Below are 26,467 nucleotides of genomic sequence, written 5' to 3'. Positions count from 1 at the left end.
AATTTGTGATTTAATTTATTAGGAAAATTATCTCTCTCTGTAAATATCTGGTTTTTGTTTGAACAGCATACACTTAAAACTTAGCAATTGAACCATCTAACCATGAATACTAAAAGGTAGCCCTCATGCCAACTGTAGTACTTTTTGAGCTAAATCTGTACTTCTTTTTAGCTGGAGTTGTAACTTTTCAATTAAATCCTGTCATCTGTAGGAAGCCAAGGCAGCTGTAGAAGAGACAAGAGCCCTGCGAAGTAGGATTCATCTTGCAGAAGCTGCACAAAGGCAGGCTCGTGGAATGGAGATGGACTATGAAGAAGTAATTCACCTCTTAGAAGCTGAAATTGTAGAGCTGAAGGCTCAGCTCACTGATCATTCTGGACAAAATAAAGTAAGCAAAGCAGTCGCCTGTCGTAGTTACCATGGTTTCCTCGCTGTTGTCATGTATCTTGTTTTCATTTTCTTTTCATCTGCTTTTCTAAAGTAGGTCACTGTTTGTCTTGTATTATTCAATAACTGGAATGATGGGTAGTGAAGGGGGTAATGTGAAGTGTATGAGTCTTCCTTTATCCAGATATCTTTGGGCTCGAAAAACAGACCTAGAAGCATATGTGGGTCATAGGTCAAAACGGCACCCCTCAAGCATTGAAGAATGGAGTATTTTCTGGACTGCGGATATATAGTCTATAGAGCCTATAGGTATATTTGGATGCTTTTGTATTTATGTAAAAATGGCCTTCATCTTTATGTTTCTATTAGGCAAATAATAACAATAAAAAGTCCCATACTGTTCTTAAGTAAATTTAGATTTAATCAAGATAATCAGTTTAATGCTGCTAACAGTATCCCACCAAAAATTAATTTTTTTTTTTAATTGAGCCTCATATTTTAAAACCACTTCATCTCCAGTGAGGCGTTTCAACACATGCTAAGGAATAAAATAATTGAGTAGGATTTTTCAGAAAAGATCACCTACAGTGATGTAAAAGTTTATTTTTAATGATAGTGATATATTCTTAATTTTGGAGAGTATTTTGGTCTAGATCTTCTGTTCAGCAAACAGCTGAGCTAAACAAACATGCCCGTATACATGTGAAGACTTTACTCGTGGTCTTCTCGCACGAACTCGGGGACTCAAGCTGAACCCTTGAGCCTCCAGAACTTGATCTAATGGGACTCACATTCTGCGTAGCTGAGTACAGAGGGATGCATAACACTGATCAATAGGTTATACAAGTGCATGTAGATAAACCCAAGGGGGGTAATTTTCTCCAAGATATGCCATAATTACTCTGTTGGCCAAAGGATGTACAGACGCAAACTGGTAGACTGAGTTTGTTCACACACTGGCTATTGATGCCACCCTGCTGACAGATACTGTTGCCATCAGGTTGGTGGTTTTCATCCATTCATGAATCAGTTCAAACTTTCTTATAGTTCAGCCAAAACGCTGTTGTTAGCTGCCAATTTCAATTTACCTTTATATCATTTGGCAAAATCTGTTGCAGTCTGGGAGCTGATTTACTCGCAGATCAGGCTTACCTGCCTCAGGAGCAGCTATGTTTTTCAGAAATGTAGAAAAGAATGTGTGTTAAACATACCAGGCATCTGTTTCAGTTCACACCGTGTATCTGTGTGAGCCTTGGGGGAAAATTATTAGAATAAAAACCTTAAAATGTCTTGCCCAGGATAACATCCAAGACTTGAGAAAGAGAGTTACAGTGCTTGACTGCCAGCTGCGGAAATCAGAATCGGCTAGGAAGACCTTTGAGGTGGCTACTGAAAAATTGCTGCAGTTTGTAGAGGTAACTTTGCCTTTCATTTCTAAAGATGGTCTGTAAGTGTACAGATCCATGTAGGAATTTACTTAATATTTATGTTTTGCTAAACACTAAACAAATGAAACTGATTGATTTTTTCACCTAATTTTTCACAAACTCATATCAATTTCTGTAGAATTCCCCAGAGAAAAAAGGCAGAAAATGTAATATTTTATAATATTTTGAAATATTATGAAACAAAAAAAAAAGTTATTACATTTATTTCATTTAAAGGGGTTATAATATTTTGCTTTTTACTTTTACACTTCTAGCTGGGAGAGAGTAGACTCTATAATTACAAATCAAATTCCCCACACCCAAAGACAACATTGAATTATAAGGTATTAACTTTTTGACTGTGTCAATTTAACTTCTTGACTATGGCCAACAGGTTGTGCATGAAATACTTTCAGATAACTCTACTTCCTCGACGGTTTTAAGGTAATGCAATGACATAGTTACTAATATTTAAATGGCAATAATAATATTGAAAAAACTCTACTGTTGTTTCAAAGTCTCCAAAAACTATCTTGTAACTATTTTTCCTATACTTTTTGCTCTATGTTTCTGAGTGTCATTTTATTGGAGGAGGGGGAATGTAATGAATTATAAATTAGGCTTTCAGGATTCAGCTTCATTAAAAACCTCAGAATTAAATTAAAACAGTTAGTAATTACATAGCTATGCTTGTCTGAATGTTTCCATAAAGTAATTATAATGTGCTAAGGATTAATTAAAACTGCAAGGAACCTTAACAGTGGGTTATAATTATTTTTTTATTTTATTTTTTAGATTTGCCCTAGCAATTCTGCATCATTATTAAGCCAGTAGCATATAAGTAAATTGATAACCTGTATATCCATTTAATTTTTATTACTTTTCTTGTTTAAAAGGGAACCAAGGAATATTCAACAAGATTTAGAGCAGCCTTTGGTCCTTCGGAATATCAGCGTGATTGTGCCTATATATCCCAGATAGTGTTCGATTAATTAATATTTATGTGGCAGTAGAGTCGTTTGGTCTCTGTTCTGCCATCTTTTCCAGTAAAACTCTCAAGGAAATAAAATCTATTTAAGTGAAGTTAGCTGGCACTTCATTTTAAAAAAATCTGCAGGATCAAATCAACTATTACATTGTAGATGTCTGTGTTCTCATATGCTAATTCTAATCAATTAAATGCAGTTCCCATTGGCACTGCACAAGAGTGATGTTGCGTATTTTATAAAGTTTGTAGACTATATTTTAGTTAAATACATTAAAGTATAAAACACGAAGCTAAAGTGACAGACTGACTAGGTAACAAAAGATAAGAATTGGGTCCCCTGGAGCAGTGTCCTTTCTTAAATGCTAATATGAAAATTACTTTTAAGTAAGTTTCTTTCCTGGCACCCACTGAGTTTTTGACACTAGATTTTGAGACGTGAATGTTGATTGAATTGAACTTTCCTAACACCTTTCTTGTACAGACAGAACTGCTTCTGAGGCAAACCTGTCAGTTTGGTAGTATGAATCTTTTTTGTTCATACAATGAGACCAAAACCAATCTAGAAATACAAGTTTACTTTATTAAAAGTAACCATTTCTTCTATAATGTTACGAATAAACACTATTTTTTGTTCTCTTAGTGACAGAAGAACAACATTATCTACTAAAGCGCTTCTTGCACGGTTGGGAAGGATTGGACCCACTGTCACAACAGCTCTTGCAGCAGAAGCCAGAGACCTTGCCAAGTCTGTCCGTGCCATTTTGGAAGTAGACTGTGAGTGAGCGTGTGCGTCTTTGTGTGCGTGTCTGCGTGTATACACACGCAGAAATACTTTTGTTCTTCCATCAAATGTGGCTTTAGCATCTTGCTTGCTAATTGAGAGTAGTGTGTTTCAGTAGTTGCCATGTGGAGGTTTTTTTCCAAATGTGGAAAAAGGAACCTGAGTAGAGGTTCTGTTTAGATTGGTTTAGGACTGTGGTACAGGTAAGGGATCCAGAGTCCTGTGTCTTTCAGAATGGTAGAAGACCTACAAATGCAGGAAAAGAGCTGCTGCTGCTAAGGGCTGTCATCTTTGTTTTTCTAACTCTAACCCTTACCATAACCTAAACTTACCCTACCCATGGTCAGAACCTTCTCTTTCAACTGAACTGGCCAGATTGGATGTGCTTTGAGTAACCTGGTCTACTGGGAGGTGTCCCTACCCATGGCAGATGATCTTCCAACCCAAACTGCTCTATGATTTTCATATGGTGATTTGGCGACTTTTCTGTTGTGTGCTTCACCCAGTAGAATTTGTTCACTGTATTATTTTTTTTCATTTCATTCCAAGATTACAGAGCTGGCTTAATTCTGGCTGCTTAAGGCTTAGTCGGTACTTCCTAGGACTGATACGGAATGAGGGAAAACTAGTATCTGTCTAGGGTTAGAAGTGGTTTTCCCTGTTAGGTCTGAAAAGACCTAATAATCCAGAGATAAACAGTACATTTCATCCCATTCCAGAAGGGTTGACTGGGCAACTGGTGAGTTCTATGCAAGCTGAAATTAGTCACCTGTTACAGAGTGCAGAAAAGCCAGTGGATGTTATTGGGGACATCAGTGATTTGCTGCCATGGGGCAGATCATTTAGAGATCCCTCAGTGGATTCAATTTTTCTTTTTAGTTTTATTTTTCTGTTTCCCTTGCCTTTTGCACAGTCTCCTTACTTTCAGGTTCATCAACAGGCTATTATCTAGCAAAGACCTCATGAAAGAAAAAATGAAAGTGTAATATTAAACCGTTGTTTTGGTTCTTTTAATAGCATTCATTGCTCTTCCAAAAACAGTATACCAAGGACTTTCTGTAGTTCAAGATCATCTTGATCTAAACATTAGGAGAAAGACATCAGAAGTTCAGTCTCACATGGGATTCTAGAGACCTGGGTTTCCTTGTCTCAAAAGACATCACCTGAAACTTATTGGTGGGAATATTTCCATTGACCTTGATGGGCTTTAAATAAAAGTGGTGTATTCAGTCTGTCAACAGGACTTTGGAATATAAGCTTTAATAACTCTGTATCTTAAACCACACAGATATAGATCCATTTTCCAAGATGCAAGGGTGCATCAGAATGAGATTTCTCCAAATTCTTAAAAAGTCAGAGCATTATTGTTAAAGATTTTTAAATGTGGAATTTGGGAAATGCCCTTCTCCAGAGCTTTTAAATCTGGTATCAATTCATTACCAAAGAAGATAGATATTTTTACTGAAAACTGGATGTGAACTGGAAAAATAAATCATTCATAGCACCAGAGGATAGTGCAGGTTCAGTGTCAGTTCAGTGTGCACTTTCATCAAACTGTAATTAGAATATTAAGTTATTCCAGGGTACATTTTTTTCCTGGAAAATTTAAAGCAGAAAATTAATGCCAAATTGAGGAATATGAAGATTTCCAGAATCATGTAAAACTAGCAGAATTTCCTGACTGTAATACTCTATTTTCATACCAGAATGTTTACAAAATGTTGTTCTGCTGAATTTACATGAACATGTATCAAAGCGTCTTAATGAAGATTTTATTGCTGCAGGGAGTGAATGTAGCCTGCAGTTTCATTTGGAGATACATGTATATCCTCAGGTCAAGAACAGAAATCTGTTCCCATTAGTAAAAATTATTCTAGTTCATGAGCGGTTACTGTAATAAATTGCATGCAGTTGGAAATCTAAGAAACAACTGTGGCTTATTGTACAATTCCAGGTCCTGATCATCGAAATGATTGTATATTTTGGTCATATTTACCTATAGATGAGCAGACGTGTCAGTTCTAATGCAGCTTAGATGGACTGATATGCAAAAATGAAACAGAAATGGCCTGACACATTCCAGGAGTTTTTGGAAAGCTTGTGAATTGTGGTTGGCAATAATCATTGTATCAAAGATTTGAACATTGTTTCGCAATTAATTTAGAAAGGGACTGAATAAGTATATTTGTTGAGGAAATGTTTCAAGATATGAAAAATGTCTTATTTGACATTATTTATGCAACACTTATTTATTACATCAGTCTATGGAGAAGAAAGCAAAATAAGAAGATAAAAAAAAAATTCAGAAGTGTCCAGAATATTAGAGTTAGAGTTACTGGTGGAAGTGAAAAGAATAACAGTGGCCAGAAGAAGAGGTAATTGATTTTCCACCGGTGACAATGGTAGAGTTCTGTCACATTGAGTTGTTTCTACCAGACTGCACAGGAAATAGCGCAAAGAAAACCTTTAGTTCTAAACGCAACTGAATTCTAATGTGTGGCTGTGGCAAACATAATAGGTAGGATACATGTTAGAAAGCTCTGGAGCCACAGCAGGGATCCATTTTATGAACCTGAGGGTTAAAAATAGCTCTGCAGAGAAGGATTTAAAGATTGAACGTCATCCTTCTGAGTTCATTCTGATTTGGAGAGTATTACAGATAGATTTGGGCTCTGACGAGCTTCTGTATGAGATTAAAGCTTGAAACCTCGCTTGCTTTAGTTAAGGCAGAGTAACTATTTAATAGCATTCTGTCTGCAGTCCTCTATACCAGATTCTCACAAAATGTTTCCCATGTGATCTTCAGTTTTCTTGCAGATGGGCTGTCAAAAAGGGGGCTCTTGGATACGTAGCATTTCATAAATACCATACATCAAACAAAAAAGTAGAATAGACATTACATTTCAGACTGAAAGTTTTCCTTTATTCTGGAAAGATGTCCACAACATAATAACTTGTTAATGAATTCGTAGAGAATTGGAGTTAGTATTTTTGAGATTGCTAAGTGGATAAAAATGTTTAGCTGGGCAACACCACTTTAGCTCATAAATAGAACTTCTCTTTCATTATTTGCTTCATTTTGTACAAGGTGAAGTAATGTAGCCCTAACCAAAATACCTTTTTGATTCATTCACAATAGATGGGAAACAAAGCCTAGCTACTAAGACAAGGTTGTGGAGTGTTCTTCCAAAAGAAAGCTGCTTCCCTTGTTAAAGATCATCCTTGATAACCAGGTCAAAATGACATATTTATGAATTGGCCACACAAACTGTCCTCTTCCTCCATAATAGCATGACATTTTGCCTGAGGGAAGAGGTTTAAAGAAGTTCAGTGTATTCCTGAAAATCTCCCAAGAACATACTGCTTTCTGATAATGCTGCAGATCAGTTTTTAGCTTTGTAGGTTGAATGACAGCTCTGTGAAGTCAGTTTGGCGATTCTTCAAATGAGGACTCTGTTTAAGAAAAAAACAACTTCTTTTCCAGTGCTTACTACTACAGGATCCTCAAGATCCAGAAATGCAAATAAGACCATAATAAACAGAATAATCAAGCTCATTCCTATAAAGATCCATCCTTCATCTTCTTGAAAGACTGTAAGCTATTTTTAGAAAGTAAGTCTTGAGAGGCCCTTCTGCTTTGTAGAATACAAGCATCATCTCCTGAAGACATAAAGAAAATTACTTTCATCATACAACAGATAATAATGCCTCAGTGCAATAACTGTAGCATTTAAAAGTGGTTGCTGGCTGCACTTAGTAGTCCATATGGTTCAAATAAAGCTAAAAAGAATTGAGAAAGCATTTTCTTCTTTTCTGTTACAAAATTAGAAGAGAAATATACTTGGTACTGGTAATGGCGAAAATCTGATTAAACCTGGAACATACTTACCTCTTCATAAAATAGCAGGCACTCGGCATTTTGAAATGTGCACTAGCATAATGCAGCTTTCAAGTATTTTGACTGCTAATTTCCTGACTCTGCCTCTGAAATTTCTATCCAAAAATACAATCTTGCTTTTGTTGATATAATCCCAGTCATCAGTACCCATTAAGAGCTATGAAGCTGCTTCTCTGCTCAGCAGGAACTCAAGCAGCACATCTTGAACTATTTTTTTCCCATCATGTTCCTTTAGTCTGTTGTCAGCCTGGGATCTGACACATGACAGTCATGCTGAAGTTCACTAAAATGATCTCCAAATTAACATAGCTTCTAAAAATCCTTCTTACCTTAGTGGTACTCATCTTGCTAGCCACAGTAGTCACTATACATTTGCTGATGAGGATCCTGCAGAAGTTCAGTTGTCCAGTTTTTGCATTCATTTTCCTTGTATGCTGATACCTTTATAAAGAAGGCAACGGAAAGTGCTGGAGGTCAGTACCCATTCGTGCTTCTTGATGGTTAAGTTGCTTTTGATTTTTGGACCACAGTCATACATCTCAGGCATTAAAATCTGGCACATTCCTCAGTTTAGGGTTTTTTTAACTATATTATGCTTAATTGCCAACACTATTCCATATTCAGCAAAGTGTTAGTTGGCCCTTCCCATTCTTTTGACAGTGTGGGTGGAACAAAGTTATAACTCAAGAGTCGCAAGTCTTCACAAATAACAATTTTTCTATTTTGAGAAGAGCTAATATTGTTAAGTATTCATATTCCTTTTATTTGTTTGTTGTAGCCCTGGTGTGTTTGTTTATTAAAACAGAATTAATGCCGTATACATCATTACTATTTTGTTCTTGAAATTAAAGCTACAATAGTGCTATAGTTTTGTACAGATAATTGGCCATAGTTCATCAGGAGAGTTCTGAAAAAGCTAACGTGTAAGCATGGGCCGTTCCCCCCCGCAGCACTTTTTGGTTTACTTCTGTACATCAGAATCCAGATGTAATTGTAACGTGGGTAGACATACCCTGGCTAACTTGGCTTTTGTTAATTAAGCTAGTGATATTAAAGATGCAATATTTGCAGAGACTGAATATCAAAATATGAGTCCTCTGTTGACCCCAAGAATACTGTCTGATTGCTAGCATTTGCTGAAGCTAATGCTGCTGTGTCTTTTTATATTTTTAGTATCAGAAAGAGAAGATTATTTCCTGCAAGATCATCTTTGTGGGGACAATTCTGCATTGGGAGGATAGCATACCTTTAATGTTCTTTCAGCTAATAAACTAGAAATGAACCTTTTCTTCCTTACTGGAAGAGCTGCTTGGAAGGGAGCAGCAGAATGATAACTAAAGAGATAACTCTGTGTATTCATTGTTCTGGCAAGGCCATAAATATTTCAGTGAATTACTGAAATCAGAAATAGAAGAGACCTATTATACAATGTATATCCTGAACGCATCTGTACAGCTCCTCTTTTTAACAGTTTTTTGACTAGCAAAAGAAATCAGTCTTAAAATCAGTGCTCTATGCTTTAAAGATAAAGCAGTTATGTTTGTCAATTAAAAGTTTTCTGACACAGTACTTCCATTAGAAAATATTAACTTGGTGAAATTAAAATGTATTATTCCTTTGAAACTTTCAACAGCAATAAAAAGGGTAACTTTTCCCAAAAGAGAATTTATCAATGGTTTTATCCAGTGGAAAATTTCAGTTTTACCAGTCCCTGAAGGTTGAAGAATTTTTCCTCAAAATAAAAATAGTTCAGTAATTTTATTTTTGTGGGAAGTAATAATATTAAAGTTATGAAATGAACTTTTTACTGTTGAATCTTTTCTGAGTTGGCGTTTAAGAAAAAAGATAAATCCAAGGATCACATTGGTGATTTTGGAATATGACCTGATCATCAGTAGCTCCTTCTACTTACAGAATCTCAGTGAATTTTTAGCTCATTGGGACAGCTGTCTTTTGCCACAGAATATTGGCACGGTATTCTTCATGTAGCATCATGGCATTATACCAAATGTTGTCAACTTCTCAAGAACAATGCTCCAAAATTCATTTTCCCTTACACAAGAGCAGGAGCTAGGTGTCCCTACAGGCCTCCACTGAGTTCTGAAGGCAACATGAGACATAAAACCTCCTCCTTATGTAACAGAAGCATCTCCCAGTTTGTCTTGAATTCAGAATTTAGTTACTTTCTTGTTTGCTCATCCTGTAAAGACAAGGTAGAGCAAGGCAGGAGCTTCATGCTGCTGCTGAATGCGTGGCTTGGTTTAGTCCCTGTGGGGCAGTGGTTTTCTGGTTTCCTGCTCTGCTCAACAGAAGACTTCATAGGCACAAGGAGCAGTTGTCTTCCAGTTCAGCATGTGCTCTGGACTGGAGATCCCTGCTATCAACCACACGTTGGGAGTGAGTGACACGATGCAGAAACATTGGCTGCCACACAAACAGTTTGTCCAAAAATTAAACTTCAGGTAGCAAAAAATGTAAATTTTTTTTTATTAAATTGCAGAGTACCCATACTTCGTTACTGATCTGAAAACCTTGCTAGTGCAACCAAGAATAGTTTGGGAGTTGAAATAAAAATCGGTAATTTTCCTTTTACATCTTCAGTGATATAACCTGAAAATAACCCTTGACTTAATTTTAATTGTTCCAATGCATAACATCAAATGCACATGAGATGAGAAGTCAATCTATTTTGCCCTGTAATATAGATATTGTTGAATTTTTGCCTCGTTCTGAAAATGAGAATGTTTCATTAAAAATTTGATAGCTTATCAGCAACTTTTTAGATATACTGCCAGTCAGATCACAGTGAGAAGTCCAAAGGTGAATAACTTCTGTACTTTCAGAAAAATTAAAATTCCAAGTTGCATAACAGGCAAAATGGTTTCTATAATCCTCAGGAAAAAAAAAATGCAAGCATATTTAATACAATTTTACAAGGACACAGTCTAGAATTCAAAAGCGTATTCTACATAACTGTTTACTGCAGAAAGACTTTTAATTTTCTCCAAATCATTTAAATTTCCAATTTTCCCTGCATGGTAAATAAGAATGAAGAGTTGTAATTTTGACAGTGCTCAAGAACCGTAGTTCCAAAAGGAAAATCTGTCCAAGAATTTTAAATGTTTCATTGCATCAGAAAGGAAGCATTCCACTTGAGGAATGGAATAATGTAAATTTTTTAAAATATTTCCAATTTAAATCAAATTGAGTGTGCATGGATATTAAATTAAAACGGAGCACTAGGACTGTGAGACAAGTCCATTCTTCAGTCTGTAAATCTAATACCATCTGCTTTATTTCCATCATTTGTGCACCTTGATTAAAATTATTATCCCCATTTTAAGGAGGGATTTGTGCCATGAAGCAGGTGACTCGCTCATTCATAGGCAGGGGGAAAAAAAAAGCAAGGATTTGACAGAAGTCTCCTGAGTTAAATAAATGGGGCTTTTTTTCTGACTAGGTGTCATATCCATATTTCTTCCTGGAGAGTAACCCATTATTACTAGAATCTGTTACAATATAGATAATATTCTTATGCATTCTTTGATAATTCTCAAATTAGTTAGTGATTTGTAGAAATACTTTGTTTCTGTGTTATCATTACCCTATGTTATATTTATGCAGTGCATTTTCATTGAACAAAAATGTCAGTTGGTGCCTTGACTGTGGAACGGTGTCAAGTAGCACCTTGACACTGCCTTACCCTCTTAAAGGCTTCATTAGGAAAGGAGAATGGCTAATGAGGAAGCATAGACTTAAGAATAGAGGCAGCCAGCATAGGCTCTGTTAAAGTTTTCTGAAAAAGTTTTACTGGTTTTGGTTTCTTGTCTTTTTTATTGTAATTGCTGTATTTTGGTACTGTGTGTTTGATGCCTTATTTCAATGCTGCATACTTGATCCAAATTAAATTTTTAGTGCATGGTTATCCACATATTTCAAAGTAATTTAAAATTATAGCTGTGGTTTCCAAGCCGTAGTTTGTCAACAGCCACTGAACCACAAAAGTCTTATAACTGATTTACAGCTTGTCTACAGAAACTTAGCATTTTTACATTCTTTTCAATTACAAGATTCATTATGATGATCTATGAGAATTTTCAGGGTGGGTGGTGATGCCTGACTCAAAATTGTTTGAGACCACTGAGCTATAGCATCCTCACTGCTGAGACAGCAATATTTAGGTGCATACTTCTACTTACATAAATAAGGCCAGTGAAGCCAAATGAAGGTTGAATAGTTTATTAGAAGGTAGTAGACAGGAAAAAACCTCACAGTTTCACCTTTGGCTGTGTTTTTGTTGTTGTTTTGATTTGGGTTTAGTATTATTATTGGGGTGTGAGTTCAGGTGCTATCTGACAAGCCTAAAAAAACCACCCTATAACTATAAAGTCTGTTTCTTTGGCCAGGATTGGTTTGGTTTTACCATAAGTACTTGGAAGGAGATAAGCAAAGAGTTGTTTGGTAGATAATATATTACTTTTGTGACCACAAGATGTAAAAATGCCGTGCGAAGGGGAAGCAGAAGAAATGTCTGCGTGTAATGTAAATTATACAAAAGTTTAGAAGACTAGCATTCAGATAGTACTTTGCCACCAAGGAATCAGAAAAGATTTGGCTAGAAATGTCCTCCAGCAATTAGGTAGTGCATCCACCTGCTTCCAGCAACATGAATTACATCTACATTAATCCAAACAGCTGTTTGTGTAGCATATTCCACAGCTTCTGGAGGCTAACTATTCCCATCCTGAATTATCTTTGCCATTAGAAAGCTTTTACTTTGACCTGAATCCTCCTCATTGCAGTTTAAGCCCATTATTACTTGCCTTCATCCCTATAGTTACTGAAAGCACCCTACTGCTTTCCTTTCCTCTTTGTGGCAGCTTTTAACAGATTTGAAGACCATATCATGTCTCCACTCTGTTTTCTGTTCCCCAAAATAAACTAAGTGACACCAGTTTGCTCATTTTTTTCCTTACAGAGCATGTCTTTTAGCCATTTCGCCACTCCTAAAGTTTTCCAAATCCTCTTCATCAGAATTATATTGAGTTCTGTAGCTGAGACCTTCCTGTGGGAGACAAAAATGGAATATAGTTTGTTTGCTTTAATGTATAGCAGACCAGCTCCTATGTCCCCAAATGGTGTTCCCTTTCCCTGATCACTTCACATTACTGAGTCGTGTGAACTTTGGGATTTCCTGTACTTCCTTTTCTTCTGACCCAAAAGCTGGCTTGACATACCCCACTTGCTTTTGTGCAGCTGATTATTCACACCTAGGGAAGTACTTTGCTTTTGTCTTTATTGAATTATGCCTTATTTATTTCAAACATTTGATCCATTTAGTCAAGCTCTTAAAAAATTCTAATCCTGTTTTTCAATGATATTTCAAAGAAATATCCATTTATAAATGGATTTTAAAACCCAAAATATCCCTGAACTCTCCTTAGTTGGACTAAAAAAACCCACATTTTGTTGAATGTGAGCGAGGAATGACATTGTTTTCACCTACCTGGTCTTACTTGTGAGTATTGTTAGAGGACCTAGAAATTAGACCCCACTTGTGTAATTTGGTGTCTGAGATTCAGAACGTTACAACTTGTAATTATGTACAAGCAGAGAAGCTAGGTAAAAGGTGAGACTAATAAGGATGGAAAAAATTTATAGCCGGATCAAATAAAAAAAATATTTAAAATATCAATTATTAACAAGTTGCTAGCTAATTTATTAGTGATTGAACATGAATGTTATTCCCAATGTTCAAGGTGAGGAAAAAAAACAATTCAGTGTCTAAAGCCTGTATTTAAGACAGTTCTTTGATGTGACCTAGATTTTAGAACTCGGTTGTTGCTGCTAGAAAAGCAATTTATTCTCTCTCCATTCACTTACCTTTAATGAGAAAAGATGAGTCAGCTTTTGAATAGGCACTGTCTGTACTGACTTTCAAATCAAAACATTTTAATAATGAAAAACAAGTAAGTGATATTATTATACCTTAAAATGCAGATGAGCTAATAAGATTAGTTCAGTCTCGTTAGGTTAATTTCGAGCATCTCTGAAGGAAGACTTCATTAAAGAGCAGACCTTTAAAAGTCTATGGACTCATTTAGTTCACACTGTGACCCCACTATGAAAAACTTAATTGACTTTTTGCCTCTTCCATACAAGTTATACTTGCTCTTGGTAACTATGGAGACTGAAGTCAAAACTCTCCAGAATCAACAATTTTACTGGATAGTAAATGCTTCCTAAATTGTCCCTCTATTAATTTCTGTTGACATAATACTTAGAATTTTGGTATATTAATCCTTAATTATAGTACAATGTTTTGTCATAAGGAAGGAGGTAGAAAACTTCTAAATTTTGTAGCATGGAGATGCAGATTGCTCACAGTTAGGGGAGATAGGAGTTGGACCTGGAGCTCTCAGCCCCAGACAGGGGTCTCAGGCTCCCGGCTGACGTCCCTCGTTGGGTTTGCGAGCACAGTTCAGCCGGTCTTGGCTGCTTCTCGGGAGGGCGGGCATCCCCGTGCCTCCCTGTGGGCACATACATCTGCACACCAGTCAGGGAGCGACTGCCTCATTATTTCACGTACCAAAAAATAAAGTAACCCTTACAATATGGAGCTGAACCAAAGGAGTCGTGTGTACTTTTGTGCAGTTAATGCTGAGTTAATTTTCTGTGGCTACACAACTACGAGCATCCTGAGGGAGCTGGATTAAAGCTGGCAGGGGAAAATGATCAGACCTTTGTTTCCAGTGTCAGTGTGTGCTAAAGCTGTGAGTGCTCATCTTGTCGAAGAGGCTTGGTATGCTTTTCTGACAGTTCCTTCAGTTGTCACATTTTTTTCACTTTTTTTCAGTAGGTAGGAGTGAGAAGCTGAGGGCTAGCAGAGTTCCTTAGACATATATGGTGCACAAGTGTGATAATTTAAATGGAAAGAAGTGCAGAGAAAGTTGATTGCCAAGGATGATATAGGAAGCTTTTTTAAAGTGTATTTTAAGGATAATTTCCAAGGGGAAAAATAATTGCTTGGTGCTTTTGAAGGAGACCTGAATGAGGTACAAAATGTAGATGTCTTGTACTAGATCTATTACCTCATGCCATAAAGCATATGTATCATTAATGGGAGTTAAGGATGGAGATTTTGCCTTGCATTAGTGATTGCTACAGGTATTATGGTTGAATCCTTTACAGTTAAGGTAAAATAATATATGCTAATTTAGGCACATGGTGGTTTGGTTTTTTTCTTCAGATTTATAGCAAAAAAGGAAAGGTATCGATCCTAGTTTCTAAGAACTTTTGACATTATTTTTAAAATATGCTGGCTTTAAAGTCATAGCTTCCTGTAAATAAAACCCGTCTTTTATTTATGTGTAGCTACAGTGGGTTTTGTAACAAGTTAAAAGGATATCTTGTGTTAATGTGTTTTTACAGTTCTTGCTTCAAAAGGAAAAAGTATTCCTTTGGTCTGTACTTGCTGTGAAATGAGCTCAGCAGAGCGTAGTTCTGGGTCTCTCAATTGGAGGTGGTTCATGCCAGCCCCCTGCGCAGTTCAATTTCATCATCAGTGCAAAAAAAGTAAGATATTACTTAGCAAGAAAGACATATCATGTAATACTATTACTTTTTAAATCTCAGACAATTTCTGCTCAATTCTAATTTTAGACAGTCATTTTAATTTGTTACCAATGAATGCTTTCTAATTAAACTTATATTTAACAGTCACATGCGTCAGTGAGCAATGTGAGATGACAGTGATGGAAGTGGGTGGATAGCACAATAGATGGTGACAAGAGAAGTTGATCCAGTAAGGAAAGGAGGAGACGGATGAATTCCGGGACAGAGAGTAATTGGGGGAGCAAGGGAGCAGGGAAACTGAGGAAAAAGGAAATGGTTTAGAGCTGGGCCATGCTGTGAAGTATTCCAGGCTATTCCTAATCACCTAGTCCTGGTAGTGGATGCCCTGTGTGCAGAGGCTGGTATTTCTGGAATAAGAATGTGTTATTCCGGATTCCTTTTAATCAGTTGGAAATGGATTGTACCAATTCAGAACAAGGATGTTCTCAAGAGAGTACTTACTTCTATTAATTTAATTTATTTTTTTTTAGCATACATGGCATTTGTGTAGAATTTCCCAGTTACGGACCACTTCTCTAATTTTATAATAACTAATATCTTTCTTGCCTTTTCTTCAGCAGTTTGAGATTAATAGGTATAAGCAAAATGAATTTCAAATTAACTTTTGCAAATATTCCTCAAAAATTAATTTTTAAATTGCAGTGTATTCAATCAGCAGTGGAAATAATAATGTGTTCTTGACCAATCGCAAATAGACAGCATCATGTTGACAGTCAGTACTGGAAGGCTGTAGAAAAAAGCCTGCAATTAATTCATAGAAATGAATATTTTTTTAAAGCTGGATAAGACTGAAAAAAAATTTAATGGGGCACATGCTTACCATTTTTAAGACCTTATCAGGGAGCACTACTAGATATATAGTTCCAGGGTACTGTATTTCTCTTGCTGTGTCACCAGTTGACACTCTGTTATTGGAGCCTTTAACATTAAAATAAAACACAACATCTTTGAGTTGGCAAACTAAAGCAGATGGGAGCCAGTAGAGAATAAGGAGCACTAGTGTGATTTTTTTTTTTTCTTTGCAGCCTTCTCTGTGAAAGAGGTAGATTTCTGCATTCTGCAGTTTTCTGATTTTCTGTATTGCCTCCACCTTATCCACAGAGTCTTCAACCACAATAAACAAGAGAATCTGGGGGAGGTTGGTCACTGCATTCTTATGTATTTTCACTGGACAGCCAGTAGCATTTTAGTAAGCAGCAGTGTAGGTGAAAAATACAAGAATAATTGTCAGATAATCAGTATGTTAAATGCATTTTAAAAAGCAAATAATGTAAGCCAGTAGGTTATGCAAAATTCAATGTTTGGTCAGAACGCGCTAGTCTGAAAGTCCTCTCTGCTTTCATTATCCCTTACCTTTGAGGGCTTATGCTTTCCTGACCTAATGACTCGACAAACGCATTACATTCATATGACTATAATGTTGAAGGACTTACTTAATGGTATCTATGCCTCCGTCTGTCAAATGTGTGGTAAGTGAGAAGGCATTGTAAGCCAAATGTGAGACATATTGATTGTATTATAAGCATATTGCAATAGTAACCTTTGTTTTTTCAATGTAAGCTGCTAAATAATTCCTTTTTTCTGAAAGGTGATTACATTACAAAAATAATAATCATTAGTAGTATTTTGAATTCCTTTCACTTCAGCATTTCAAGGAATGCAGTCTTTTTTCAGCTTTTTGTATGCTTAAAAGACATTCCCAGTTTCAGACCAGTGGTTGGTGCAGATGCTCAGGTTCTGGCTTGTGACTGTAGGTGATGGCGTGAATCTTCTGTGTTACCCCTGGGCTAAGAGGAGGATTTATCCAAAAGTCGATGGGGTTTTTTTGTTGGTTGCTGGTGGGTTATTTACCTTCCCTGTCCTCACAGAAGTCTGTATCTTCTCTCGTGTACCTTCGAACAGCTTCTATTTGGTGGAGCGGATAGCTCAGTACTTAATTTGCTGTACTCTTTCCGCTCCCTTTAAAAGTCAGAATGTTTTATAGTAATGTTATTGTGAAGTAGGTACTGTGAGCTGCGGTGGCTTCTGTCATTTCTGTGTAATTGGTTGTATGCATTCAATTGCCATCAACTAAGCAGAACAAAATATTTTATTGCCCTTGTTAAGTGTGTTGTGCTTCTGTTGTACTTTCACTACTAACCTCCTGCATGGATAAAAATGAGCATTGGCTAGACTGTTTGCTTCTCATTTTAATAACAGTCTAAATCGCTTGCGTCCTATGGTACCTAAAGCTTTATTTTGAAGGTGAATATTAGTCTTTATTTGGAAAATATGTAGGTTTGGGTTTTTGTTGTATTTCCACCGTTCAGTTTCTGAAAAGGTACGGTTTTTTAAGTAATGTTTCAGGAAGATAATTCCTGATCCATCTTGAAGACACAGAGCAGCAACCTCATTGCTTGGATGTCTGTAGCTCTCACTCATTTCTGAAGAACTTAAGTGCACACACTGGGCAGAGTTTGTTCTAAATTTGGATTTCCTTGTTTGTCAGACAGGAGAGCAATATGTCTACAATAATGTCTGATCACACGTACTGATTGGAGGTCATTCTTATTTCCTTAAACTAGTCAGTTGACTGATCATTGTTTATATTTTACAGTTTCTATTGTATCCATACTGTTTCTAATTAACTCTGCAAAGTTATTCACAGACAAGTAAAATAGAAGAAATAGAAGAAAAACATTTATAACAGTTTGTAGTTTCAAAATTACCATAAAGATCTTAAAGGTGATCATATAACTTTTCAGCATGAGAAGCAAACTATTTTATAACTCTCATTCTAAATTGTAGCTTGATATGATCTAATTGTTTTAATAAGAGATTAATGAATTTGCCAACATAGATGGCTCAATATCTTATGATTAATAGGAAATGGGAAAACACAAAGTCATCTTTCATCATACCCTGAATTTCCAAAGTAAGAAAAATATTTTTCCTGAAGCCTGGTTTCTAGGAACAAGACTGAAGGAAGACAACCCTACTCTGCCAACCATACTCTAAATTAGCATAAATTTCAGTTGCTAGTATTTCCCATGTGTCTCCAGTTGAAAACTACTTACTCCATCTTAGTTTTATTAAATTACCAACAACAAAAGAAAAAGAACAATTTCTTTAAAATGGAATTTGATATGTGACAGAAAGGAATGGAATGTCCCCTTAGCAGAGTATTATTCATAAAATGAAACACATTTGTTTGTGGGAAGAGCACTTGAAATGGTCTAAAGAATAAAGTGGCACACAAGCAAATGTCAGAAGTGCATACTCACTTCTGAAAGCTGTTTTTCTGAACCTGAATTTTTATAATTAATTCACAAATAAGCAGTAAAATACAGTATATATTATTGACAGCCTCAAAAAATAAAGGTCCATTTTATGCCTGCACCCCATTGAACACACTCGGCAAACAAGGCTGGATATTCCTCCACAAATTTTTGCTTTAGCTGTGTCAAATTGCGTAACTCACAGAGTTCCTCTGCCAGTCTCCCATCATAGGGTACCTCAGTCTCCTGTCTGGGATATTCCCATATGCCAGTAGCACTCAGGAGTCCAAGAGCAGGTAACTTAGAACCAACAAGTCAGATCTTCAGCTTTCCATCCTCTTTGCATTGCCGAGATAGCTCAAGGAGAAGAGCCAAGGCACTGGGGATCTTAACTAATGAATGTTGTATTGAGGCCACATGAGGAAGGTTTAAGTGTTGATAAGAGGTGAATTAGTGGATATTGAAAAGAGATTGGAATTCAAAACTTCGTTTATCAAGTGACAGAGAAAAATGTTTATAATGTTCTTTAGCAAATCTTGTATATCAGAAATAGTTTTAGCAGGTAATTCCTATTTCTTAAAAATCGTCATTATTTTTGAGAATCTAATATGAAATATCATGAGGAGGTAAATAAAGGGTAGTTCTGAGCTAGCTCATGCTCTCTTACTTAAAAAAATATGTATTCATGGAAAAGTCAAGCTAGGTAAAAGATATGTAAAAAGACATCCTTATTTCTGCTGTCGGTCAAAGAATCTGTTCATTGTGAAACTGAATACTTATAGTATGTGGCTTTTGAATTCCAGATACATATTGCATCCCTTAAGCTTGATACTTCGTATTAATTCCAGATGAGGTGGTTTAATGATACAGCCACGAGTTTGTTTAGCCCTTACAGGAAAGGAATTGTAGGGAAACATCCTTTTTATGGTGGATGACAAAGCTGTGAACGCTGCTGGGAAGAAGTTTGTGCTTCACAAAAGAGTTCTGAGGGTGAGATTACCACCTGTGGTAGGCAGCTATCCCTAAGCAATCTTTTCCCATTCATCAGTAATGTTTGTATAATACGTATAATGGAAGCAGGGTTTTAAAGTCTGGCCTTAAGGCCAAAATAAAGCACTTAAAGGACATATTTATCTTGAAGCACCCAAATAGTCACACTTTGGCCAAATCTAGATAAAATCCTAGTGAACAGTAAATTTTTGAACAATTCTTACTGTAGTCTCTGAATCTCTCTTTTCCTTTGAGGAATTTGGTCAGAAAATAAGAAAAATAAAACATTTTGGACCGCAGCGTTTAGATGTTAGGGAAATAACTGTCAATTTTGAGTCAACTGAATATTCATGCTATGGTATCTGCTTTTATTAGTTTCATTGCTGATCTCCACGTTTCTTTTTCTTTAAGATTTTTAAACTAACTTATTGGGGGGAAAAAAAAACAACAACTACATTACTGCAGAGTTTCTAGGTTTCATAACTGCCCAGTAAAATAAGGCTTTTTCCTAATTTTTGTATTTTCACCCTTCTTCCTTTAGGGACACGCTTTGATCATGCTATGTGCAGTTTTTATTGCAGGAAGGCTATACTGAAGCATGAGGGACAGTATAGACATTCTATCTTGGAAACTGGGCAAAAATCTTCAACGGCTTTTACTTCCTACAAGTTCGTAATTTGGGCTGATGCTTATCTTTCTACTTACTGCAACCAGCCAAGTAGCAATGCTGGTGCATTTCCTTTGTCCTCTTAACCCAAGGAAGTGACAAAGGTCGATGAGATCCACACTTCATCAAGTGTCAAGAAAATTTTGTTTGCCCTATGGTTTCACTCCCTTTCTGCTTTATATAATGTTCATTTTACAAGGGTGGTTATCGCAGCAGGCATCTTGCAGCTGAGGAGCAAGCAGTCACCAGGGATACTGCCTTGCTGCTCTGTGACCAGCTCCCGCACTACTGTATACATACAACAGCAAGTGTTTTGTTGTTTTTCACATGGAATTATAGAAATCTCTTTTGCATTAAACCTAATTAAATGCATATACTCAGAACAAAATAATGGTAGGTTATAATGTATTTTGGCTAACATGCGCATTCTCAGGAGACTATTCTGTTTGGGCAAAGGATGCTTTGGACTGTATTCCATTTCTTTTTCTTGCTTAATTACTTTTGCAGTTTTTATCTTTTCTTTTAGCTTGCAAAGATAAATAATCACAAATATTTGAATAGCAAGAAGCCCTGTGTCTTCTGCTAAAAAGAAATTATTTTTAAATACTGTAAAACTTGTTATTTTTTTAAGATTATATATGCAGACAACTGCAGCCAAGATATATTATTTATGAAGTTTCATCAAAGACTGTAGCAATTCACAGAAGAAATTATAAATATGTAGGAAAGCTAAGACTGCCGGAGTTTATATAGGCTAAATCCTGTATCTTTCAGACTATATTTCTGACTGTTTGAGCTCCTTTACCTCCTGTTTACTCCAGGTGAGAGTTTATCAGTCTTTCAAAGCAAGTCCTAGGACAGGCAACAAATCTGACCCTGGAGGGTGTGAAAAAATAGAGCACTAGGAAGTAGATCAACTTATGAATGATTCATGAAGAAACTGAGCTTGAAGGAAGTGCAGATGATGTCTAGGGAAATATGATGAAAACATGAGAGCCTCCTGGCTACCATGGGAAATACCAAGAAGTAGAACTACAAATCTAACAGTGAAGGAAAAGACTAAAGGGAACAGCAGTGAAAAACTAGTGGAGAAAGAGTAAAAATGTTCAAAATAAAGGCATTAAAAAACCTACGGATGTAGGTGAAACTTTGAAGCATATAAAGAGTGGATAGGATATACAATCTAATGCATATAAAGTCAAAAAGGCAAATAAAGCTGTGGAGATATCTCCAGAGTCTCATTTATAGGTGACAAGCGTATTCAGTGTTTTTGAAAATCGTAGTCTTTTGTGGTTAAGAAAAGAATACAGAGCATCAGTTATCGTTGCTACCTACATACTGTTCTTCATTTAGAAGAAAAAAAGACATAATTTTAATCAAATTACTAGTGAAAAAAGTGTAATTATCACTGATGAATGAAATGGGTGATGTAGGGGATCCATGTGAGCACAGAGCAGATGCTGAGGTTTTATTCATAACTGAGCAAATCCGTTGTCATTTATTTTGGATATGCATGGTACATGCAGGAATGAGGAAAGGCCAGGGCAGATGAAAGCAATTGAAGGATGAATTCCATTGCCATTTAAATCATTAGAGAATATCCATGTTGAATAAAGGTCCCGTCTTTTATGAAAGAGGAAGGAAGAACTGGTGATCATGTCTAGGATATTTATAACTTAAAACATCCTTTTCTTCCTTCCTTCATAATGGAGTCAGAGCCTGAAAACTGTTACGCAGCAACTACTTTGTATTTAAAGGGAAGTAGCTGTGGGTTATTCTCTCTCAAAGGTAGTAGGTGGCGTGTTTTGAGGAACAGATTGTATAGATCTGTTCTAAAAATGGGAAGAAGCCTGAGATAAGCGACTAATATGGGGTAAAAGTGAAATGAAAAAAAATTAGTCCAATGGGGTTTTTGCTTTTCGAGCTGTACTAAACAGTAATGGTGCTGTTCTACAATTACCAATTCTCAAGTTCCCTTCCTGAATTTTGGAGTTTTGATAGACTTACTTGTTGCCCTTCACTTGGTGCCTACAGGTATAATTACTTCTCAGATGGTTCGTACCTGCTTCACTGTGCAAAGTCACGATTCAGTAGCTGTAACGAGCTCTGTTTATGTTTGAGAACTGAAGTTACCCCTTTCCAGATTTTTAAGAAGTAAGGATCACACTGGAGACAAAGGTGGGATGATGGGAGAAAAGAAAATTAACCTTTTAAGAAAGAAATTAAAAAAAAATATGTGTGTGCACTTAGGGCATGCGTTGGTATGAAGAGGCTTTCAAAGATCCTGTGGTGCGTGCAGTCCAGCACATTTTCCAAATAAAAGTTTCAAATCTAGAGCAGGCTCACAGATGGTTCTAATGAGCTGGGCTTTGAGATATACTGTGACTTGAACAAAATAGTTTTAACTCCTAAGACGCTAACATTTTGAGATGACTTTCAAGCTTAAGCACTTCCAGAACGTTTTTCCCTGCCTATTTTAATTTTATTTGTATTTCTAGTCTCAAAAAAAGGGAGGCTTTTCAGGACCTTGCACTTTCCTTTATACATATTACAGTACAGTATCAGAAAGGCATACATAAGGAGTATTTTTGCATGTTTGCTCATGCTTCTTTCTCTAGCACTTTTCAAACTCTACAAATGTATTGAACAAATGGTAATAAAAAGGATAAAGGTGTCCTATGAAAATTGAATTTTTAAAGTGATATAATATAGTACCCTACTAAAAGTATTAACTCATCTTTCTCATGGATGGGACTTTCAAACTAAGAACAAAATCGAAGACAGAGTTTTGAAGATTAGCATGACTGATAATTACAAAAGGGCAAAAGAGAGTAGTTTCTTAGTGCATGTAACAATGGCACCCTTTCAGAATTACTTATTTTAATTTACGCTAAACTTCGCAGTATTAAATACTTTGACTCCCAGAGACATTACTGTAAATCACAAAATTAAGCAATGCATTTAATAAATTAACCTTTGTCAGGATATGTAGGCATAGATGAATATACATACAAATATCTGTACACATATGTACAAACAAGTATCTGTATATATGTTCTCTGAATCTGTCTTGTAAGTGCCTTGGAGTTTGTGTCAAAATTCCCAAAGAATTATATATAAATACGGAAGTCGGTGATAAACCAAACAGCAGAGGATTTAATTCTGCGCAGACTGAATTTCACTGAATTTCACTGAATTGTTTTTAGAGTTGGAAGGGACCATATAGATCATCTAGTCCAACTCCCCTGCTGAAGCAGGATTGCTTAAAGAATGAGAGACTTCTACTTTATATCATTACTGGCATCTGTATGTGAAAGCTGCAAAACCAGAGCAAACCAGACCTCAGCAGACCACAGATGGTTTTTAGTCGCTTCATATAGGTGTAAATTACAATAAAAATTTCAAAGAGTTAACTGCTACACTCTCATTTGACCAGACTGTCAGCTTCTACAAAAGAAATGCTAGTAATGAAAGTATCAGCAAATGGTTTATAGCTTTGTAGCACAGCTAATATTTATTAAATTGTATTGTTCATATTATCTATTGCAAAAAAATAGTGATAATTCATTTTTAATCTTTTTATGACATGGTTTGAAATTTTAGCATTCTAGCTTACACCATTACAAAATTATGTTATATGTGTCACCTAAGCTTTGAGAGACATCTTCTATCTTCATTTCATCTTAGGTCTGCCTTATGGATGGGAAGAAGCTTATACAGCAGATGGAATCAAATACTTTATCAAGTGAGTAGTTCTGGGGGAAAATGGATCAGAGTTGAAATAAACGCACATCAAACTAAACACATTTTTAAACCTAGAATTAACGTGAAAATGAGTAAAATAACAAAAGCTGTTGTACGTTTTATATATACCTTTATTACTAACATCACTTGTTCTTTTCTGGTATTTGTGACTTTGCTGTCTAGAGGTCCTAGAGGGCTTAATCACAAAACCAGCTGAAATTCAGTGAGAACTGTGTCTCTGTCCTTCAGATGCCTTTGAAAACCCAGTCTACAATGTTGAGGACTTCCCCAGTTACGTGTTTGAGCCTATAATGGACTCAAGAGATAAGAAAAGAATACTCATCCCCTACGTAGTCTACAAGTATAAATATCTATAAATACCCTTATATTTTGGTTAAGTGGAAGAATTCTTAGAATTCCTTTAGATTTTTAGGAGGTAATGCTCTGGTTTCCCCTTGATCTGAAGTTACTGATGGGCTTTTTCGACGTCATATCCTGCTCCCTTGTGCGGGAATAAGTTGTTCTGCTGCTGCAAGAGGGTGAAGGAACAGGACTGAAAGCATTTAGTTATATTTATAAAATGATCTAGAGATTTCCAATTGCCATTCCATTCATTTAGAATAGAAGTTTTTGTACTCTAGACTTTACACTTTAGATGCGAAATGGTGGCTCGCTAACTTGAGTATCACAGAACGTTGACATTTCACGGTATCGCTGCCTGCAGGTTAAGCAATTTTTATTCCTTTGATAATGCCACTGAAGCTGCACCAGGTGCAAAAGTCTTCTCTCATGTTCTGCATATATACCACTTTTTTGTTCTTGATTCTTACTCCATTACAATTATACCTACTGTTTCCATAGGGTTTGCTTTCTACATTTTCAGGGGGTTGCAAAGATAAAGCCATGCTCTTCATAACTGGCTTATTAGAAATACTTATATTAACTAATAGTGAATTTCACTGACACAAATTCAGGACATTGCAACAGTGAGCACCCTCACAAAAAAAAACTACAGAAAAAGATGTCTGTATCAGGAGTTACCTGCGATTTTTTAGAAGATATTGCGAATAAATTATTTTTTCAAAACTCTCCAGGGACTAGAGGAAAGGTGACATTGATAAGATGTTCCAATAACACAGTGTCTAAAGCATAAAGAAAACGTTTACAAAAGCAGTAATCATTTGAAGATGTAATCATCTGGGGGGGGACACAAAGCACTAAGCTTGGGCCCTTGTTACTTGCTTTTTGGCTTTCCTTAACTCTAAGATTTCCTTAGTGATCATTTTTCTGAAAGACTAGAAGAAAAATTGCAGTGCAAATTCATTATTTACAAAAATTGAAAAAAAGATTGTATTATTTTTTTAACCAAATCCAAAGTGTAGTTTATATCCTGCTGATGTCTTGCAGGTAGAGAACGGAAAGCTTTTTTACAAAGACCTACTTGAGAAAAGCTATAGGAATTTGTATACTTAGGAAAGATTTTTTTTCAATTGTATTCTCTGATTCTGGAGCAAAAATGCATGAAAAGAAGTTGCTCCTGTTGTATGTCCCAGAAGCTTCAGGAAGTGAATTGGACAGTATGCTGTTGTTTTTTCCAAAATATAGTAAAAAATAATTCATATAGTAGGTTTTTTTTATTATTCCTCTAAAAGATTGAAGCAATTGGTGGAAAATATAATTCGTCTCCATTCCATATATATTACAAATCATTGTTTAATCAAGAGTAAGTTCTTCTAGCTCCTGAAATTTGCATGTTGTTTAATTCATAGGTGCCAGCAAGACGCTGTTTTGCAGGTGCATTTCCACCATCTCCTAAAAGACAGGAAGGGCAGCAAATAAATCTTTGCAGTGAGATAAAATTACTTTTATCCCAAACTCTTATAAAAGTCACATAAATAACATTGAAGTTTATGTATTAGCTAGCCAAGAAAAGCAGGGAGCTTTTTTTTTTCCTTTTTTTTTTCAAACATACTGCTCTGTTGTCCTTGACTCACCCCGTGGTGCCTGGAGCTAGATGTATTAAAGCAGACATGTTTTTTTCTGCAGAGGTTTCCGCACACACCGTGTATGATACTGCATTCCAGCTCTAATCAAAGGGCGGCTTTTATTTTCAGACAGATGTAGGTTACTACATGGGATTTATACCAAAAAAAAAAAAAAGGTAGAAAAATAACTTAGGAAATGAAAGTGAATTAAAAGCCAATTTCATAGCAATGGAAATAAATACAAGAGCGACTATTAAAATAGAGCACTGTTCCCTTGGTCTCCATCTGTTGATACAGGGAGTCATTATACGACAGTTGGAAAGTTAAAGGTGGATGCTGGATTCTGTTCTGGGTAAAACACTTGCAGTACTCTAGGCTTATACCTGAGTAATTGGAAAGTGAGCTTGAAGATTGTATTATCTAGCAATAATAGCAAATAAAATTTAGAATCACAATAGAAGAAATCTCTCATTTTTGAAACATTTCTCCCCTCTTTTTTTTCTCTGGTTTTGTTACTGGGCTTCTCATGCCAAGTCCTTATCTTGATGACTCAGCAGAAAGTTAGATTTGCTGAATATGTGAAGGAAATTTTTAAGTTCTGCACTTGGATGTTGAACTACTGCGGATGTGGCAATAAGATGCATATTAGCAACAGTAGAATATGAGCTGGTCTAGGTGGTGGAAGCCTAATTTGCAGAAAGCATCAGA

At 36.1% G+C, this 26,467-nt stretch overlaps 1 protein-coding gene across 1 annotated transcript in view; it reads left to right on the top strand.

Annotated features, from left to right (window-relative positions):
- STXBP4 (syntaxin binding protein 4) overlaps positions 1–26,467 on the top strand; it is a 73,727-nt gene that overhangs the window by 31,115 nt on the left and 16,145 nt on the right. Inside the window, exons 17-21 of the mRNA XM_074160104.1 lie at positions 212–388; positions 1,686–1,802; positions 2,209–2,258; positions 3,443–3,576; positions 23,718–23,775. Coding sequence (XP_074016205.1) covers positions 212–388; positions 1,686–1,802; positions 2,209–2,258; positions 3,443–3,576; positions 23,718–23,775 — 536 coding nt within the window. The remainder of the gene's footprint in view (positions 1–211; positions 389–1,685; positions 1,803–2,208; positions 2,259–3,442; positions 3,577–23,717; positions 23,776–26,467) is intronic.

This window comes from Numenius arquata, chromosome 17 (assembly GCF_964106895.1).
Source record: "Numenius arquata chromosome 17, bNumArq3.hap1.1, whole genome shotgun sequence".
NCBI classification, from domain to species: domain Eukaryota; kingdom Metazoa; phylum Chordata; class Aves; order Charadriiformes; family Scolopacidae; genus Numenius; species Numenius arquata.
Note: the sequence above shows the minus strand (reverse complement) of the source record. Positions and strands in the feature narration are given on the sequence as shown.